At 44.1% G+C, this 16,931-nt stretch overlaps 1 protein-coding gene across 2 annotated transcripts in view; it reads left to right on the top strand.

The window, feature by feature from the left end:
- PLAC9 (placenta associated 9) overlaps positions 1-16,931 on the top strand; it is a 27,371-nt gene extending 10,440 nt beyond the window's left edge. Inside the window, exons 2-4 of one of the 2 annotated variants that reach the window (XM_006264408.4) lie at positions 11,289-11,389; positions 15,585-15,702; positions 16,764-16,931. In XM_006264408.4, the coding sequence (XP_006264470.1) occupies positions 11,289-11,389; positions 15,585-15,702; positions 16,764-16,774 (230 nt within the window). In that variant the 3' untranslated portion in view covers positions 16,775-16,931. Of the gene's footprint in view, positions 1-11,288; positions 11,390-15,581; positions 15,703-16,763 lie in introns of both variants that reach the window. The other variant, XM_006264407.4, reaches the window with a different exon arrangement.

The raw sequence follows: 16,931 nt of genomic DNA, 5'->3' as shown, positions 1-16,931 counted from the left end.
TTTATTGGCTTATACTAAAAGACTAAATCCTTCCCTAGCAGGATGGACTCTGATCCAGGAAGCCTTTTCCAATCCTAGTTTCTGTTTCTCCTATTAATTTCTACCGGAAAGAAGTCTTGTTAAGAGTCGATTCAAAGATTCTCCAATTTCCTACTCCCTCTCCTGGTTACAGGCTGTACTGCAATAGAGCACTGTCAATAAAACCCACCCCACCTATTTTAAATAGGTCAGTGATTTAAGAGTTTGAACCTACAAACATTACATTTGTATCAGTATAAGTGATCAGAAACTGGTCTATCTCCATAACAGAATGAAAGTTTGGCTGATGTAGACTGGTTTTAAAATGGTGGAACCCAGTCTAAGATTTGCCCCCTGCTCTCCCAGTAAAGGGTGAATGTTCGCTACTGAGCTAAACTACACTGTTTATAGAAAACCATGCAACTTAGAGCAATTCTGCCTCAGGCTTCTGAATGTCTGTACCTAGCCGTAGATACCAACATGCAGGGTTACAAATCTAGGCTTTAACAACATGCTTTGCATTTTGTTTACAGGAAATAGTATGACTCCTGCTTCTGATTGGCACTCAGAGAGGAATTTGGCCTAAAGCTAACATTGCAATATGTTTTGAAACACTGTTTGCAAAATATCTGACTGATATAATCTGCAAAGTAACTACAGCTCAGAAGACAACATCAAATATCAAAATTGTGTCTAAGGACCTGACAGCTAGAAATCATTTTATATATGCAGTCAAGTAACATTCTTGCCTTATTACACAGAGCAACTAGTGATTTGGAGTGACCAGAACATCAAGTTCCCATAAATTGTCTCAGGTAGTCATTCAAAAAAACCCCAAACACTTGTCATATTGGAAAGTTTAGGCATGTCTGTACAAATGTGTATGAAATACATCAGTGCTTGCAGCATATAGAGTGGCTGGCTCTTCAGGTTCTTCATAATAGAACTGCACATTCTTCATAACAGAACCGGCAGTGTTGGCTACAAATGTCCAACTCGGGATCCTTAAAATTTTGGTTTATTAGGCGGATTGAAACACTGTCATGAGTTAAATCATAAACCTTGGGGCTGGTCCCCACACACACACACACATGCACACACATACACACACAGTAGCAAGCTACAGAGTCAGGTATACCTATCCTACAAGCGCTGGAGTCTGCCGTCGATGGCCAGTCGAGGCTTCTTTCAGCGTGGTGTTATCCTCCAGAAGGGGGTTGCCGGCTGGTCCTTCTGGCTGGACAGGTCTGGTCAAGTTGGAGATCAAGAGGGAGCCACTGAGGGTCATTTTTCACTGCCTTTTATCTGTCCTTGGCAGACTTTGGTGACTCCCCAGTTTTCAGGTTTGCCCAATCCAGGGGTCATTGACCCTCGTGGGACTTCCTCCCCTCAGTGGCTACTGGACAGCATCTGTCAGCCCCAGGGGTCGTCCGCATGTACGTGCAGGTTTGGGAGTCCGTTGATGAATTTTGAATAGGGCTCTGGGAGTGATCTGGAGATATTCAGCCCAAAAGTTGGTCCCTGGCGTTGATTAACTCAGGCCAGGGCTTCTAGCCCTTGATCAGTGAGGTTTAGAGATTTCCTGGTTGTTATATTGTCTTCTATTGAATTCTTCCGTTGGTTGATCTGCAGTGTCCCAGGTGTTAATTGCTGCCTGCTGCTACAGTGTTACACATTCAATCACTGATTCACTCGCTCTTTCAGGGGCCAGCCTGATACAGGGAAGGGCAGTTTGATTCCTGCCCTTGTTAACATTGTAACAATGTATAAAGTTTACTTATGAAACTAAAACACATTTAGTTGAAAGTTGAAAGGTGAGGAGTATAAAATATAAGCTACAAATGCCATGACACACAAATAGATAAAAATACCAAAATACAAGGGGAGATACAAAATGCACACATACAAATTTTAAAATACAATTCTTTATCTTAAAGTGAAAGAGAGAGGAAGGAAGAAAAGGTAGAAAAAGAGAAACATATCCAAAGAGGGGAGAGCAAATGCAGGCAAGAGGAAAAGGGGGCTTTCTGCTACAGCAGCATGCATGCACTTGGCAGGGATTGAAAGGGAAAAGGTTCTAATCTTTTCTGTGCAAGTTGATTCATCAGCTTTAGCAAAGCGAGAGCACTGGGAATACTTATTTTGTACTTTAATCAACAAATGTATGATTTCTAGGCCTGATTTATTCCAGCATTAGTACCTGTATTTACAATATAGGCACTCTCTCCTCTCACAAGTGAACAGGAGGCCATGAGTTTCTGCTAACGCAAATTTTTTTAGAAAGCCCTCTTGCTGACCCAAACCAAATTAACCAGTGTCGTATTGTTTTTATACATGCAGCTAAATGTAATAACAGGATGTAGTGCAAAGTCCTGTGTCTGGGTTTGACTGCGGGTGTCAAATGGGAGGTGGGAGAAAGAGGGGAAATGTAGTTAGATTTGAGTAAGTCTATTAGATACCTACCTTATACTGAGCAGCCTCTCAGCTTGTTTACTTCCAAACCCATCTGCCTCATTTAGTCAGAAGTCTGTCCCTGCAGAATTCTGACTTGGGCATATATCAGTTCTTAAGCTTTCCTGATATTTTCTTCAGAGTGGCTGGCTTCCAAAAGTTTCATTCTTTATGTTTTAATTTTGGGGTTTGACTTCATCAATGCCCCACTGCCTTCAACTATTTCTAAGTTAGTGACACCATAGTTGTGTTTGGAGCAGACATATTCTGGAGAAGATAAGTTGATGGTGTGTCTCTATCTTCCAGAATCATGCACTAGCTACAATACACACAAGGAGCCATATCCAAATGCAATCCATAATCATAAAATGCTTCCTTCTTCTGAATTTGCACATAAACACTATGTATCATGTGAAAATGAAGATAACAGGATACAGATCCAATTTAAACCCTACTCCAATGGTTTAGAACAAGGGAGATGTCACATATGATTTGAGTTTCCCTCAATAATTCCTCACAAATGAATAGCTATGGAGATTACTCAGAGACTGCCAGGTTTATACTATTAACCAGAACTCTTTTCTGCTTCTAACTCCAAGTACTAAAGTTCTGTCTTAAGGGCTTCAAGTCTTGTTTCACCATCCTAGGCACAATTTTCTTCTCAAACTCAAATGAATGAGCTGCAAGAGGCAAAAATGCTTTCCCCAAAACTACGTTCACTTACTTCTTAGCAGTAGGCAGAAATGTTCTTGTCATGTAAATTAAGAATGTGCATGCAAGTAGGCTGGGATTTCTTTTCTAGCTATAATCTGTTTGAGAATACAAACAGAAAACTGAGTTTCAGGAAAATGTTTGAATGCAACTCTTGCCCAATTACCTAGACACATACCTCAGCACAAGATACTCCTCAAATTAAACTCTTTGACCTCTTTCTTGATCTTCCCAGTGAACTGTATCAGCAGTACCATTTGGGGATACACATCTATTCTGGAATATCCTGCTTTGGACAAACTGCCAACTCATCTTGGCCCATTCACTTCATACCTGTGGAGAGCAGCAGTAACATCTGGCAGCACAAAGCAGACAGACTCCTGTAGAATAGAATTCCCCATTCACACAGAAGGGCCAAGGCAAAACAAAGACTAAACCTTGGCCTTTCTGTAGTATCCCTGCTTCTAACTCCCACTTTGCCACAATATTTTCCATCAAGGAACAGGTTTTGGTGTAAATCAGCAATATACTCAAAAGCTGCTAGGTCGGAGACAGAACGCCATAAAACTTTACATCAGCAGTTCCCAACCTTGGGTCACAACCCAAGTGAGGGTCGTGGGGGCAATGCCAGCAGTGCTGCACACAAAGGATGAGCTGCGCCGCATGCCGGGATCTCCCCCACCCCCATGTTACACAAATTGCCAACTACTGAAATCATAAGCGAGACTTTATGAGGGAAGATAAGGCAAGATGCCACATTTATTGAGTAAGCACTTAATACACACACACACCACATTCATACCCCAATTTCTGTTCTGCACTGGTATATGTTACCAGTCTTATCAGTACTAGGATTGACTTACTGGCCAGCCAAATTGATCACAAGTAGGAGTCGGGCTCCTGCCGGTCCATCTCATCAGATGAACCGATGCTCCAGTATGATATGCAGAAGACGACCCCAAATCAATATGTCTCGCCCCATCTTGTCAATTCACCCAGTCCTCTGGGCTTCACTGTGTTATCACTGTGTTCTTCCTTGTTCTCTTGCTGTTCTGGGGTGGATTATTTTTGTTTTGGTCTTTTACCTGTCTGCATTCTTCAGCCAGTCGCCAGCTGATGTTTTCCTTTTATACAGACACTCTCACCCATTCTCTCACACATGCATCACACAAAGGTCGAGCACTTATGTCAAACTACAGAGCAAAACAAAAATAGAGTTTCTTAAGGCAATCCAAAACTCAAGAAAATACGTAAGATTAAAAGCAATAGGCAAAAAGTTTATTTGTGTAACAGCCGAACCACTGCCACTGCTGCACTCCACTTCCAGCAGCAGGTCACGGCAAAAAAAGGTTGGGAACCACTGCTTTACATAGTGATGAAGTGTCATGCACCACCAACTGTGTTGTTAATCAGTGTGGAGACCAGAGTGAAGCCCAGAGTCACAGTGTCCAGCAACATAGTTATTTTTGCATTCATTCTAGGAGAAGCTTTTGCTCTTCATAATACCCAAGAATATTCTGTGAGGGTGTTGTTATATGTTATGTTCCCCCCCTGTTAAATGCTTCTAAGATGGGAGCATCTGCACATTAAAGCAGGAAAAGACAAGCTAAATGAACTCTGAACATCTCAGAGTTATGCCTCTTCAGATGAAGAGTATCACCAGCTGGCATCAGGCAGCTCCTGTTGTGGTAACAGACTGCTCCATGGACTCATTATGAGCAATTTGCAGTCCTTCAGCATCTCAGCATGCACTGCTCCCAGACATGCCCCTCCCCCCCAACACGGAGAATCTATCCTTCTGGACTTTTCTGCTCTAGAATGATGGACAGCCAATAAGCTGGGCAGGGATGGTACTAAACCTTAACATACAACTTCTCATGGCATGTTTAAAACTGCATAATAATCCATAGAGTTATCACATGCAAATTGTAATGGTCTGACAACATATTAACATCCATGATCAGAGAAGGAGGTACTGGCCAAATATTAGGAGGTACTGGCCAAAATATCTCCATTTTCCACCAAGCAAGAAAATCCAAACAAGTCTGTATGTAATTTGAAGCCAGTCAAGGCTACTTTAAAAAGTACTCTCCACTGGTGCTGGTCTCATTCAAACCCTCTGAAACCTCATGATCCAAATGCCTACAATTATATTATTCCCCTAATCTAGTGGTGCTAAACCTTTTGGGCCAGCTGGCTGGCTGGCTGGGCAGTGCATGATCCATCTGTAGGCTGGATCTGGGGGTGGGGTTCCAATCCGTGCCCAGGGAAGGCATGGTGGGGCCCCATCCGGCCATGCAGTGAGGGGGGAAGCTGAAGGAGAGCAGATTTAGGTTGGACATCAGAAAGAACTTCTTCATGGTTAGGGTCGCCAGAATCTGGAATGGGCTTCTAAGGGAGGTGGTGCTACCTTGGGTTTCTTCAAGAGGAGACTGGACAAGCACCTGGCTGAGGTCACATGATCCCAGCACTTTTTCCTGCCACAGACAGGGGGTTCGGACTCAATGATCCTTTGAGGTCCCTTCCGACACTAGCAAATATGAAACTATATGATGAAGAGTATCAGACAGTAACAAACAATGAAAAAATGTGTATTTGGAATGAAATATTTAAATTCCCATCTCTTTTAATGTCTGTTGGTAAGCGGCCCTCTATAGAAGTTACTGGGTAAGAGAATAGGCAGTACAAGATAGCGCACGGGGCGCTGACTGTAGAGAGCCAAGACAGCTGCATTCATTTCAGTAACAATTTGGGTGAGCTCTCTGCTGCTTTCTAGGTGTCTGTGTAACACTTGTGAGAATGGGGTCGTGAGCTGAACTGAGGATCACAGGACGAGTGGAGTGGAATAATAATAAACTCTTTCTGTACAGTGTTCATACAGTGCCATTTGCTGTGGCTATGCTCAGCATTTAATGATTATACAAATAGAAATTCTAATCAAACATTTTCCAAAAAGAAGATAAATGATATCTTGTGTGTACACACGGATTTTTCAAACTCCTGTGGGGTATAGATATGGCATGTATCATAGGAGAGGGAATCAACCAAGTGATGAAACACAATATCTCAAAATTTAATAAACTCACAGATTATTTGGCATCTGCATACCAAATATTAAACAAACCTTTAAAGCTGCTGGTACTTCTACACAGAATCAGTTTCATTCATATTCACACAGATTCATACACACTTAAAAAGGTGTTTTTGTAAATAATTTATTCTACAAGTGATGAACAGATGAGATGAGTAATAGGGTAGGAGAGGAGTATGTCCTCTCCAGAAACCACAAGCAGGAATATTTCATATATCTTTGCCACACATCTTTGCTTTGTCTTAAAGTCACTTCAATTCTAATTTCAAGAGCTCCTTTCTTCCTAACATTCAGGCTATGGCTCATTCAAAATGAGGCAGCTGGTATCTTTATTACTGCACAGCTGACACTACCCAGTACCTCTACTTGAAAATCTTTGCACAGAGCTCCTGCCAAATGCTGCGGATTCCAGGTCCAGCTTAAACATAAAGACCTGGATGACTGTGGCTGAGCTCAGGGAGTCAATTGCTTCTCCCTCTGCTGCTATTTAATAGTTCATTAAATGAGAATCAGACATTTTCTCAATTTACTACACTTACAATCAAGTACTCATGGGAGCTGGGAAATTTTGCTTGCATTTACAAGATCAGGCCCCATCATCTCTTGTTGGACACATACAAGACAGGTAGCCATGGAGATACAATCTCCAATTTGCAAAAGGAGAACAGAGATTTAACGATATGGCCAGTATGGCCAAGGTTGCTTGGAGTGTGGAGCCAGAAAGTGAATCCAGATCTTTTGGGTCCCAGTCTAGTGCATTATTACAACCTTTCCTCAGTGTATAGAACTGTGTGCTCTAGTTGTAGAATTTCTTCTTGTTCCAAACCAGAGTGCTCTGTTTGCCTCCTTTTTAAAGACAAACTTGCGGAAATTTTTATGTACAATCATTGCCTGTTTTCCAGGATAGGCAGGAGTATGTTTTGCTGCTCTCCCCATTAACTCCCCAGTTTCCACTAAAATACTAAGGGCACGTCTACACATTCATTAATGCATAGTGCCTACTCTGCACTACATTTAGTATTTGTAGGCTGCTGTACTGTACAGCAGTGCAAGCACATGCTTTTTGTGTGACACAATGGGAAGTAGACTAATACTACTGCACATTAGCATATTAGCCTGGTTTTTGCCATGCATGCTATATGCAGTAAAACTAGGCTATTGTGCATTAAGCATCTTGTGTAGACACGTCCTAAGAAAATGATTCACCGCTCATTGGCAAGTGTGTAACTATGAAACAAAGTAAAGAATTTGAAAATTATAACAATTTTGAACTTTTTATTGCACAAACAGTTGTGAAACTCAGGTTCTGATGTCTGCTCCTTACGTTCATTTCTAATTTTTTGGTCAGGCCAGACAGGAATGGTGAGGCCAGGGGGAGAAAGAAGAGAAGTGGCTCTGACTATAGCCCAGTGGTTTTGGCTTTCATCTATTAGGCAGAGTCTTAGATTATAATCTTATCATTCGGGGTATTAGTTATGTTAAAAATGAGTGCTTTATGTAAAAGGAACAGTCAATCCAGCCTTTGGGTTAGTAGTTAAGGCATTCTCCTGACAGGTGTAAGCTATGGCTTGAATTCCTTTAGACTAAAGGATATTATCAGAACGAAGTCTCTCAGTGCTATGGTAAGTGGTTGGAAGTGGTTAAAATTCACATCACCCACCTGACCTGGCAATAGGCAGGGCTGGTTACAGCCTTCTTTAAAATTGTGACAGGAAAGCAAGCTGTGTTGTGGTCAGGGACAGAAAACACCAGGGTGCCCCTAATTTTATAGCCCTATCATCTACATTTGTTAGATTCCTAAATTGGGTTCTCTGCTCCAAGCCTTGTTTCTGGGGGAGGTTTAAGGAAATAATTTGCAAATTTCTTATTACAATGATAGTTTACAAGGAGTAAACAGCAGGAGGAACACAGACATTTTGATTGGATGAATATTTGTGTCTAGAAGAGTTCTGATGCACTTACTGGAAGCAAAACAGCTGTTTTCAGAAATCCCAGAAATCCCATCTTTTGTGATATTTAGTTCCAGAAAAACACTTCTTTTCACAAGATTGTCACTCTGATCTTCAGTTTGGCTGCTGTGAAAGACTGAAGACCATCAGTCAACAGCATGTGCATACAGCTACAAGTTATTTGACGTATTCAAGTACTGCAACATAGCTCACTGACAAATATAAACAGAGAATAAGTATTGTCAGTGAACAATAAATGTGTCACATTTGTGAACTTGCTTTTTTGTTGCCCCTAACTTCTCAACAGAATAGGTGGCTACCTATCCTGCCTACCGTTAAAGGCTTGGGTTGTATGAGGGTGTGCTTGTACACAATGGGTTTTTAGGAGTTCTTAAGTTGTTGGTTTCAGTTCTATACAGATCTATGAAACATGTTCTGTCTATATCAAATTTCTTGTCTGGTGCTTAACCCCAATCTCTCTATGGCAGTGTGGTCCGCAGACCCCTGGGGGTCTGCAGACTATGTCTGTTTAAGAGGTCCATGAAAGATAACTATGATCAATCAAAAGTATGTGAATACCTACACATATCATTCAAAAGGAGTCCACACCTCCATTCAACATTTTTTATGGGTCCGCAAATCATAAAAGGTTGAAAACCACTGCTCTATGGGCTCAGTCCAGGACTGCTGCTGCACTCTGTTTACCTGTGATATGCTCTCTGTCATGTGGGCTAGTGCCAGCTTCAAGGGTTGAGCCACCTCCCATGCACCTTGAAAGTAAGTTTCCTCACTGAATTTCTTAGATGATAAATCAGGCCCTTATTTAATAGCTAGTCATGTCACTGATGCTACAAGATCAAAGCTTCTTTACCATTTGTCAGTCTCTTTAGCTGTCATCTTAAAAATCAATCCTTTATTATATTATAGTAGCACATAACATCTATTTTAAGGTTCTGTACTAATACATAAAGACTGTCCTTTACATGTTAAATAGATAGAGAAAGAACTGGGGAGGTGAAGTCACTGGTTTAAGGTGACAGAGTAAGTCATTGAGCTGGAAACAGACTCCAGGTCTCCTCAAACCCAGTCTTACGCACTACTATATACTGCTACCTGGCCTTTTACATCAAGAATTCTTAACTGAAATATCAGTACATTTTGTTGTATCAAAAGTTAGCCATTGCATTTTTAAATATTCTGAGAGAATTTTACACACAGGCCTAAGCAATCCTAAAGCCACCACTCCTAAAACTGGAACTACTAGAAGAGAAATTGTTCATGAGACAGCTGTATTAATACATTCTGATTGACTCCAAACCTACACTTGGGGATTGCAGATAATTGTTTAGTTAAAGGAGCTTATTAGTGCTCTCAGTCAAGTCCCTGAGTAAATTAGGAAAAAGAGCAGTGAAAACAATCAGCAATACTGCTAGATAACACAGTCCAAGAGTAACATACATTCAACAGCACCACCACAAGCAGTTCGCCAGCAAAACGCATCATTTATACATCTAGATTGTTTCCCCTCCCTAAAATGTGAAACTAGAATGCCAGAAAATAGTTAAGTAGCAATGTACAGTGGCATCAGCAACTTGATAACCATAATCCTTCAAAGCATGGAGAGACAAACCTCACTGCCTTCCAGATGCTAGTGCATTTTGAAGAAAGGTTAATACAAAATTATGTGGAAGGCTTAAGTGCATTTGCACCTTCCTGACCATCAAGATATAGTTTGTATGTATACAGCACTGTTAAATACAGAATATGCTGTGACAAAACAAAGGCTACACAACATGAAAATGGACAGCTGTGTCAAAAAAGTAAACCACTGGATGCAAAAAGCCCCATATTGTGTATGCATAATTGTAGTTACTAGGGCTGTGTGAGATTTTGCCTCCAATTTTGTTTTGATGCTGTTTCGACTTGTTTCGAGCTTGAAACAGCAAAATCAAAATGAAACAGAGAGCTTCAAAACAGCCTCAAAACGGAACAAGGCAAGTAGAAATGTTTTGAAATTTTCGAAACGTTTTGAGTTTCAAAGGTCAAGCTCGGCTTGCCTGCAGGGAAACGGAAACTAAAGTAAGGAGAGGGAGGTGGAAGAGGGGGGAAGGAGCGCTCTCATTATTGACTGCGTAGCTGGCTAGTGACTGCCATCCTTCCCTGAGGTCCCTTCCAATCCCAGTGCTCTGGGGGAGGGATGGAAAAATTGCATAAAAGGCAGCATTGTTTGAACTGCCCTGCCCATGTCCCATATTTTGCCTGTCAGCAGCTAGAGGTGCAGGGCCCCAAAACCCCTGCACCGATCTCCTTGACAGCTTGCAGGCTTCGTGGCCTCAGCAGGGGCTAGCAGACTGGCAGCTTTCATCCTGCCGCACCTTAACACACAGTGTCACCCATGTCACGAGTTTTGCTTGTCTGTAGCTTGAGGTGCAGTTTCCCCCAAACCCCTGCACCTATCATCTTGAAACTTGGCAGGCTTCGTTGCCTCAGCAAGGGCTAGCCAGCCTGCAGTTTTGACCCCACTGTGGCTTAACACATACACATGACATGAGTTTTTTATTTTCAAGATTTTGAGGTGTAGTTTCCCTGAAACCCCTACACCTATCTCCTTGAAACTTGGCAGACTTTATGCCCTCAGAAGGGGCTACCATTCTTGAAAGTTTCATCCAAATCAGGCCAGAAATGACAAATTACAGACTGTTTCAAGCTTCCCATTATAACCTATGGGCAAAACGTCAAAACAGCTTAACTGTTTCAACGAAATGAAATGGAACAGTAGTTTTGAATTGAAATGAAATTTGAAATGAAATGCTGTTCCATCGAAATGCAAGGGTGCCGTTTTGCGCAGCCCTAGTAGTTACCAAGGGAATGACTTTGGGAGTTTGCAATTAGGCCCGTAGGTAAATTGTTTGTATCTACTTAGCAGAACTACATTTACATTTCATAATCTAGACTGTTTACCACCTGGAGTGCTGCTTTATATTCAGATATTCATGTCATTAGCTGTCTTATCAAAGATCACTGACTATTAACTACTGAAATGCCCTTACTTGTGATTGTTTCTTTAGCTACTGCAGATCCTGTCAGCGTGTCACCAGGAAGTTCACAGGGGACAGAGTGGTGCAATGATCACAACACAATCCACAGGCGCCTTGATGTTATCGAAGAGGTAACAAACAAAATAGTTTTTGTTCCTTTTCAAAAGTTGCATGTGGAAGAGCTGAGAAACAGGTCACATTGTCAGACATGTTTTTCCCAGGCACCTCTCAGACCAGGGGTGGGCAAAATATGGCCTGCGGGCTGGATGTGGCCCACAAGACTATTCTGTCTGGCCCGCAAGGCCCCTAAAAAATTTTAAAAAATTAATATTTCTCTGCCCTTGGTTCCTGTCAAAAATGACAGGAACCAAGGACAGTAGGACCCAGGGGAAACCCTGTCAGGCTCCCTCAACAGCAAGGGCCCCCCCCCCCCGAGCCGGAAGCCCCAGCAGGGGCTTCTGGCCTGTGGCCATGAGGCTGCCCCATGCCAAAATCACAGGTAAAGGGGAAGTGGGGGAAAGGGCACGAAAGGAGCCCAGGGAAAAGTTGCCTGGGGAAAAGCTGAGCGCGGGGGTGGGGGGAGGAAGAAGCGGCCCCTCCCCTGCCCTGTGCCCGGTGCCCTGCACTGCAGCTGCTTGCAGCCCACCTGGGGCTGCCTGTGCCTGCTCTGGACAGCCCTGTGCAGGCTGCAAGCGGCTGCAGTAGGGAGTGCTGGCCATGGGGCAGGGGAAAGGCTGTTTTTCCCCCTCCATGCTCAACTTTTCCCTGGGCTCCTTCCTGGCACGGAGGAAAGTGGCCCTTCTCTGCCCCGTGGCCGGCACTCACTGCTGAAGCCACTCGCAGCCCACACAGAGCTGTCCAGAGCAGGGATAGGCAGACCCAGGTGGGCTGCTAGCAGCTGCAGCACGGGGCACTGGCCATGGGGTGGGCGAGGGTCCACTTCCCCCCACCCCCACACTCAGCACCACCTTGTAACCCAGCCCCACTACCAACCTGGACCCCGCACGGCTCTGGGCTCACCCGTTGGGGCTGCATGTGGCGACAGCAGCTGTGGAGACCCCAGCTTGCTGCGCTGGGCAGTGTTTGCCACTGCCGCCTGTGGGCTGCCCAGCACACAGGCTCCAGGCGGGCAGCAGCAGCCAAAACTGCCTGGTGCAGCAAGCAGGGGGCTGCAGCTGCTGCCACCACTTGCAGCCCTGATGGGCAAGTCCAGAGCCGGCGCAGAGCTGAGGCTGGCAGCATGGGCAGGTTACAAACTGGTGCTGAGCATGGGGAAAAGCGGCCCCTCACTCGCCCCATGGCTGGCATCCCACACTGTAGCCACTTGCAGCCTGCACAGGGCTACCTGTGCCTGCTCAGGACAGCCCCACGTGGGCTGCAAGCAACTGCAGCAGGGAGCACCAGCCATGGGGCAGGCAAAGGGCTGCTTTTCCCCGTGCTCAGCACCAGCTTCTTCCCTGCTGGCAAGCAGGGGGTTGGGGCTGTGCGCTGCCCCCGGCCTGTACCACGGGGGTGGGGGGGCACTGGGAGTGAGTGGGCAGAGAGCCAGCAGGAGCACGGGGCCCACACCAGTGTCCCAGGGCCAGTGCTGGCGAGGCCCAGAGCAGGGTGGCAGGAGTAAACCTGGGCCAGCTCCCCCCTCTCCCTGCTGGTGCAGCCCAGCCTGGCTCCACAGACCCCTGCCAGCCTGTGCCCCGCTTTGGGCCACACTGGTGCTGGCCCTGGGACATGGGACCAATGTCCCAATTTCTTGGGACCAAAGACATTGGGACAATGGTCCCAAGACGGTGACCAGGGGGCAGGGCACCGGTCAAGGGGCAGGGCTACACATGCAGCTCTCGACAGCCTGCCAAAACTGGGTAAGTGGCCCTCCACCCAAAATAATTGCCTGCCCCCGTCTCAAACCCATTTGGCTGGCTTAAGTCTTCCATCTGGGGAGTTCTTGCACAACTAGCAAGAGCTGTTAAGGTTTAAGGATACGTGGTGACATCTTGGCCTCACTGAATTCAATGAGTCTTTTCATAGATTTCATAGACATTAGGGCTGGAAGGGACCTCGGAAGATCATCGAGTCCAGCCCTCTGCCCCAGGGGCAGGAATTCAGCTGGGGTCATAGGATCCCAGCAAGATAAACATCCAAATTTCTGTTGAAGGCATTCAAAGTAGGTGCTTGAACCACCTCCAATGGCAGGCTATTCCAGACCTTGGGGACTCAGACAGGAAAGAAGTTCTTCTTTATGTCCAGCCTGAAACCGTCCTGGAGGAGTTTATGACCATTTGACCTTGTCATCCCTTGGGGCGCTCTGGTGAATAAATGTTCCCCCAGATCCTGATGAACACCCCTTATAAACTTATAGGTGGCCATCAGATCACCCCTGAGCCTGTGCTTTTCCAGGCTGAAGAGTCCCATAGCTCTCAGCCTCTCATCATAAGGTCTGTTTTCCTGACCTCTGATCATGCGCGTGGCTCTCCTCTAGACTCTCTCAAGCTTCTCCACATCCTTTTTGAATTGTGGAGCCCAAAACTGGATGCAGTACTCTAGCTGTGGCCTCACCAAGGCCGAGTACAATGGGAGAATGATGTCCTAGGATTTGCTTGAGAAGCATCTATGGATGTAAGCCAGCGTTTTGCTTGCTTTACTAGCAGCTGCATCATATTGAAGGTTCATGTTCATTTTGTGGTCAATCGTGACCCCCAAGTCCCTTTCGTTCATAGTGCTAGCCAATGTAGCACTGCCAAGCCTATAAGTATGCTGCAGGTTTTTCCTCCCAAGGTAGAGGACCTTGCATTTTTCGGTGTTAAACACCATCAGGTTCTCATCCACCCATTTCCTGAGCCTGTCAAGGTCAGCTTGGATCGCCCTCCTGTCCTCAGGTGTGGATGCTTTACCCCAAAGTTTGGTATCATTGGCAAACTTGGCCAGTCCACTACTGATACCAACGTCTACATCATTAATGAAGATGTTGAACAAAATAGGTCCAAAGACAGAGCCTTGAGGGACCCCACTGGTCACAGGGCACCACAACAATTGACTTCCGTCAACCACCACCCTCTGGGTCTGATCATGGAGCCAAATCCCCAGCCAGTGGATCATGGCGGACCTAAGGCTGCAGTTAGCCATTTTGCCAATGGCTTCCATGGAACCTTAATTGTACCCATAGTAACTTTGCTTATTTGGAGCAGTGCTCCTGTGCGTGTCAAAGGTTGTTTGGAAATTGGGTTGAATGCCAAGGATTGGCTGTTTCTTTGTGTTTCCGTTTTATTAAGACGCTTTGGTCACACCTGATATCATGAGCGTGTTTAGTGTTAAAAGATTAGTAAGTGTTGCAACAACTGTTACAGCCTTAGCAGCACTGCAGACAGTTAAGCACAAAGGTAAATGGTTTTAGAGATGATGGAAAGCCATCATTATTAGGAATGTATTAACTTGCTGGATTCTAAATATTTGATTAACAAATTAAGACATCACTTGAAGTATTTATAAACATATCTTGAGGATACTAAACTCATTTACAAGGTGCATTATAATGAAAGGTTGCAATAGTTTGTCCAAGTATTGAATTATCCTACAACAGAACCAACTCAGCCTACCGTAGAACTCAGTCTCAGACTCGGACCCTCCACAGTCAGTTCACCAATGACCAATTCACCAATTGTTCAGGCTTCCCAAAAGTCTGCAGAAAATAGTCGAGTTCTGAATTCTGCCCTATTTTTTTCATTTTATTTTATTCTTTTACTAGCAGCTAGATGGAAGTATAGACTGGGCAAGTGTGTGGACTGGCAAGCTCAGGAAGTCTAATACTGATGTGGCAAGGTTTATATTAAACCTTATTACTTGCCTGAAGTCACATATTCAGTCTGCTACCATACTCGCTCATCTAATACTGATAATAACAGGAGGAGGTGGCTGCGTCACTGCAGGTATTAAAATCCAAATGGAACCAATGAATGGACTTCTAGTAAAGCCCTTTAATGTCTTGCCATGGTTTAAGCACCCAAAGAATTGATATGGGTAACTCATGCTCAGCTCCTTTAACCTAGCCTATCAGTTGGTATGAGAAAACAACAAACAAATCCATTCAAGTCCTTCTTCCAGAGCACCTAATTTCCAAGCATTTCAGTGAGTTGGAAAAAAAAGCAAACAAGATTTCATTTCTCTTGGCCACCAGGGGTCAGCAAAACTCAAGAAATATGAAAGCACTAGAGAGTTCTACCAACTCCATTAGCTAGTTGAGGCCTCCTAGATTTAGCTAGTAGGTTTTACAACACATTTGCTACTCTTTCCTTCATCCTGCACTAACTTTCTCTCTCTTGTTTTTATTAGCAGGTAGAAAAAACAGTGGACTATTTGGACTCAGAAGTGAAGGCACTGCTCAATACCATCAGTGAAACAGCGTGGAATGTCCCTGTTCCTCCTGGGACCCCTCTCAAGGACATTTTTGATGGTATTTATCTCATTGAGACGTAGCAGGGTATCAGCACAGTTGGCAATAACTACTGTTATACCATTCCACATACCCTATTATCTCTGATGTAAAAATACATGCAGAGGTTAATATAATCTGCAAATAGAGGGACAAAGAAGACCACTTCTATTAGGCCCTTTAGATGAATAGCACACACCACCAAGTACCTGTTAGTCCCAATGACTAATACCTTATCACATGTGATTTTAGTGCTCTCTTTTTCTAAGTCTCTCTCTCTCTCTCTCTCGAGGAGTTTGACTGTTTCTTTAAACATCCATGCTGAGGTCTATTTATATTAGAGAATGCAGGTTGAAGAAATGTGTAATTGGGGTACACATTATTCATTCCCGTTTCAGATCAGCCATCAAGAAAATCCTGTCTCCCCGTCAGTGGGAGAAGCTGGGATTAAAATTCAAATCCTTGGAATCTCGGTCTATCATCCTGTTCATTACTATACCAGGGGCAGGCAATTACTTTGGGCAGAGGGCCGCTTACTGAGTTTTGGCAAGCCATCGAGGGCCATGTGACAGGCAGCCCAGGGCAGATTAATATTAATTTTCTAAATTTTTTTAGGGGCCCCGTGGGCCGGGTAGAATGGTCTGGCAGGCCGCATCTGGCCCCTGGGCCACATTTTGCCCACCCCTGGGCTATACTGTCCCTCTATTAACTTAAATTAATTAGCAATGACTGCTCTCACCTACAGTAACCACAACTTTTTTCAAAGAGAAAATTACTTTGGGGGAAATGTTAGAGGAATTTTCAAAAAGTCAGATGCAAATTTAGTTTGTGACCAAGTGTTATTTATGTACAAACTGCAAGTACAACATATGGTGTGGCAGGGTTGGAAGAAGTTATAGATGGTCCAGGAATCAGAGACTGCCAGGCTCTTCCCCCTCTAATCAAATGTCAACGAAGTCAGTCTCTCACTTTGCAGAACTATCCCCTTGTTTTAAGGGACAACTGCCGTACTTAGATTTTTCAAGCATTCATTTAGTCTTCCTGTCACCCAAAATTAATTGCATTAACTCTTCTCTCCACAGACGCCAGCTGAGCACCAGGGAGATGGAAGAGATCAGAATATAACAAGTCACTGTTGCTTTACATTGTTGCACTTTGTGCTTTAAGAAACTTTAGAATGGTTCTAGATTTTGAACTAAGATAAACAGTCCTGAATAATAAATTACTTTTTTCTGTGCTTCTTTAAAATA

The sequence above is a fragment of the Alligator mississippiensis genome, chromosome 6 (assembly GCF_030867095.1).
Source record: "Alligator mississippiensis isolate rAllMis1 chromosome 6, rAllMis1, whole genome shotgun sequence".
Taxonomy (NCBI): Eukaryota; Metazoa; Chordata; order Crocodylia; family Alligatoridae; genus Alligator; species Alligator mississippiensis.
Note: the sequence above shows the minus strand (reverse complement) of the source record. Positions and strands in the feature narration are given on the sequence as shown.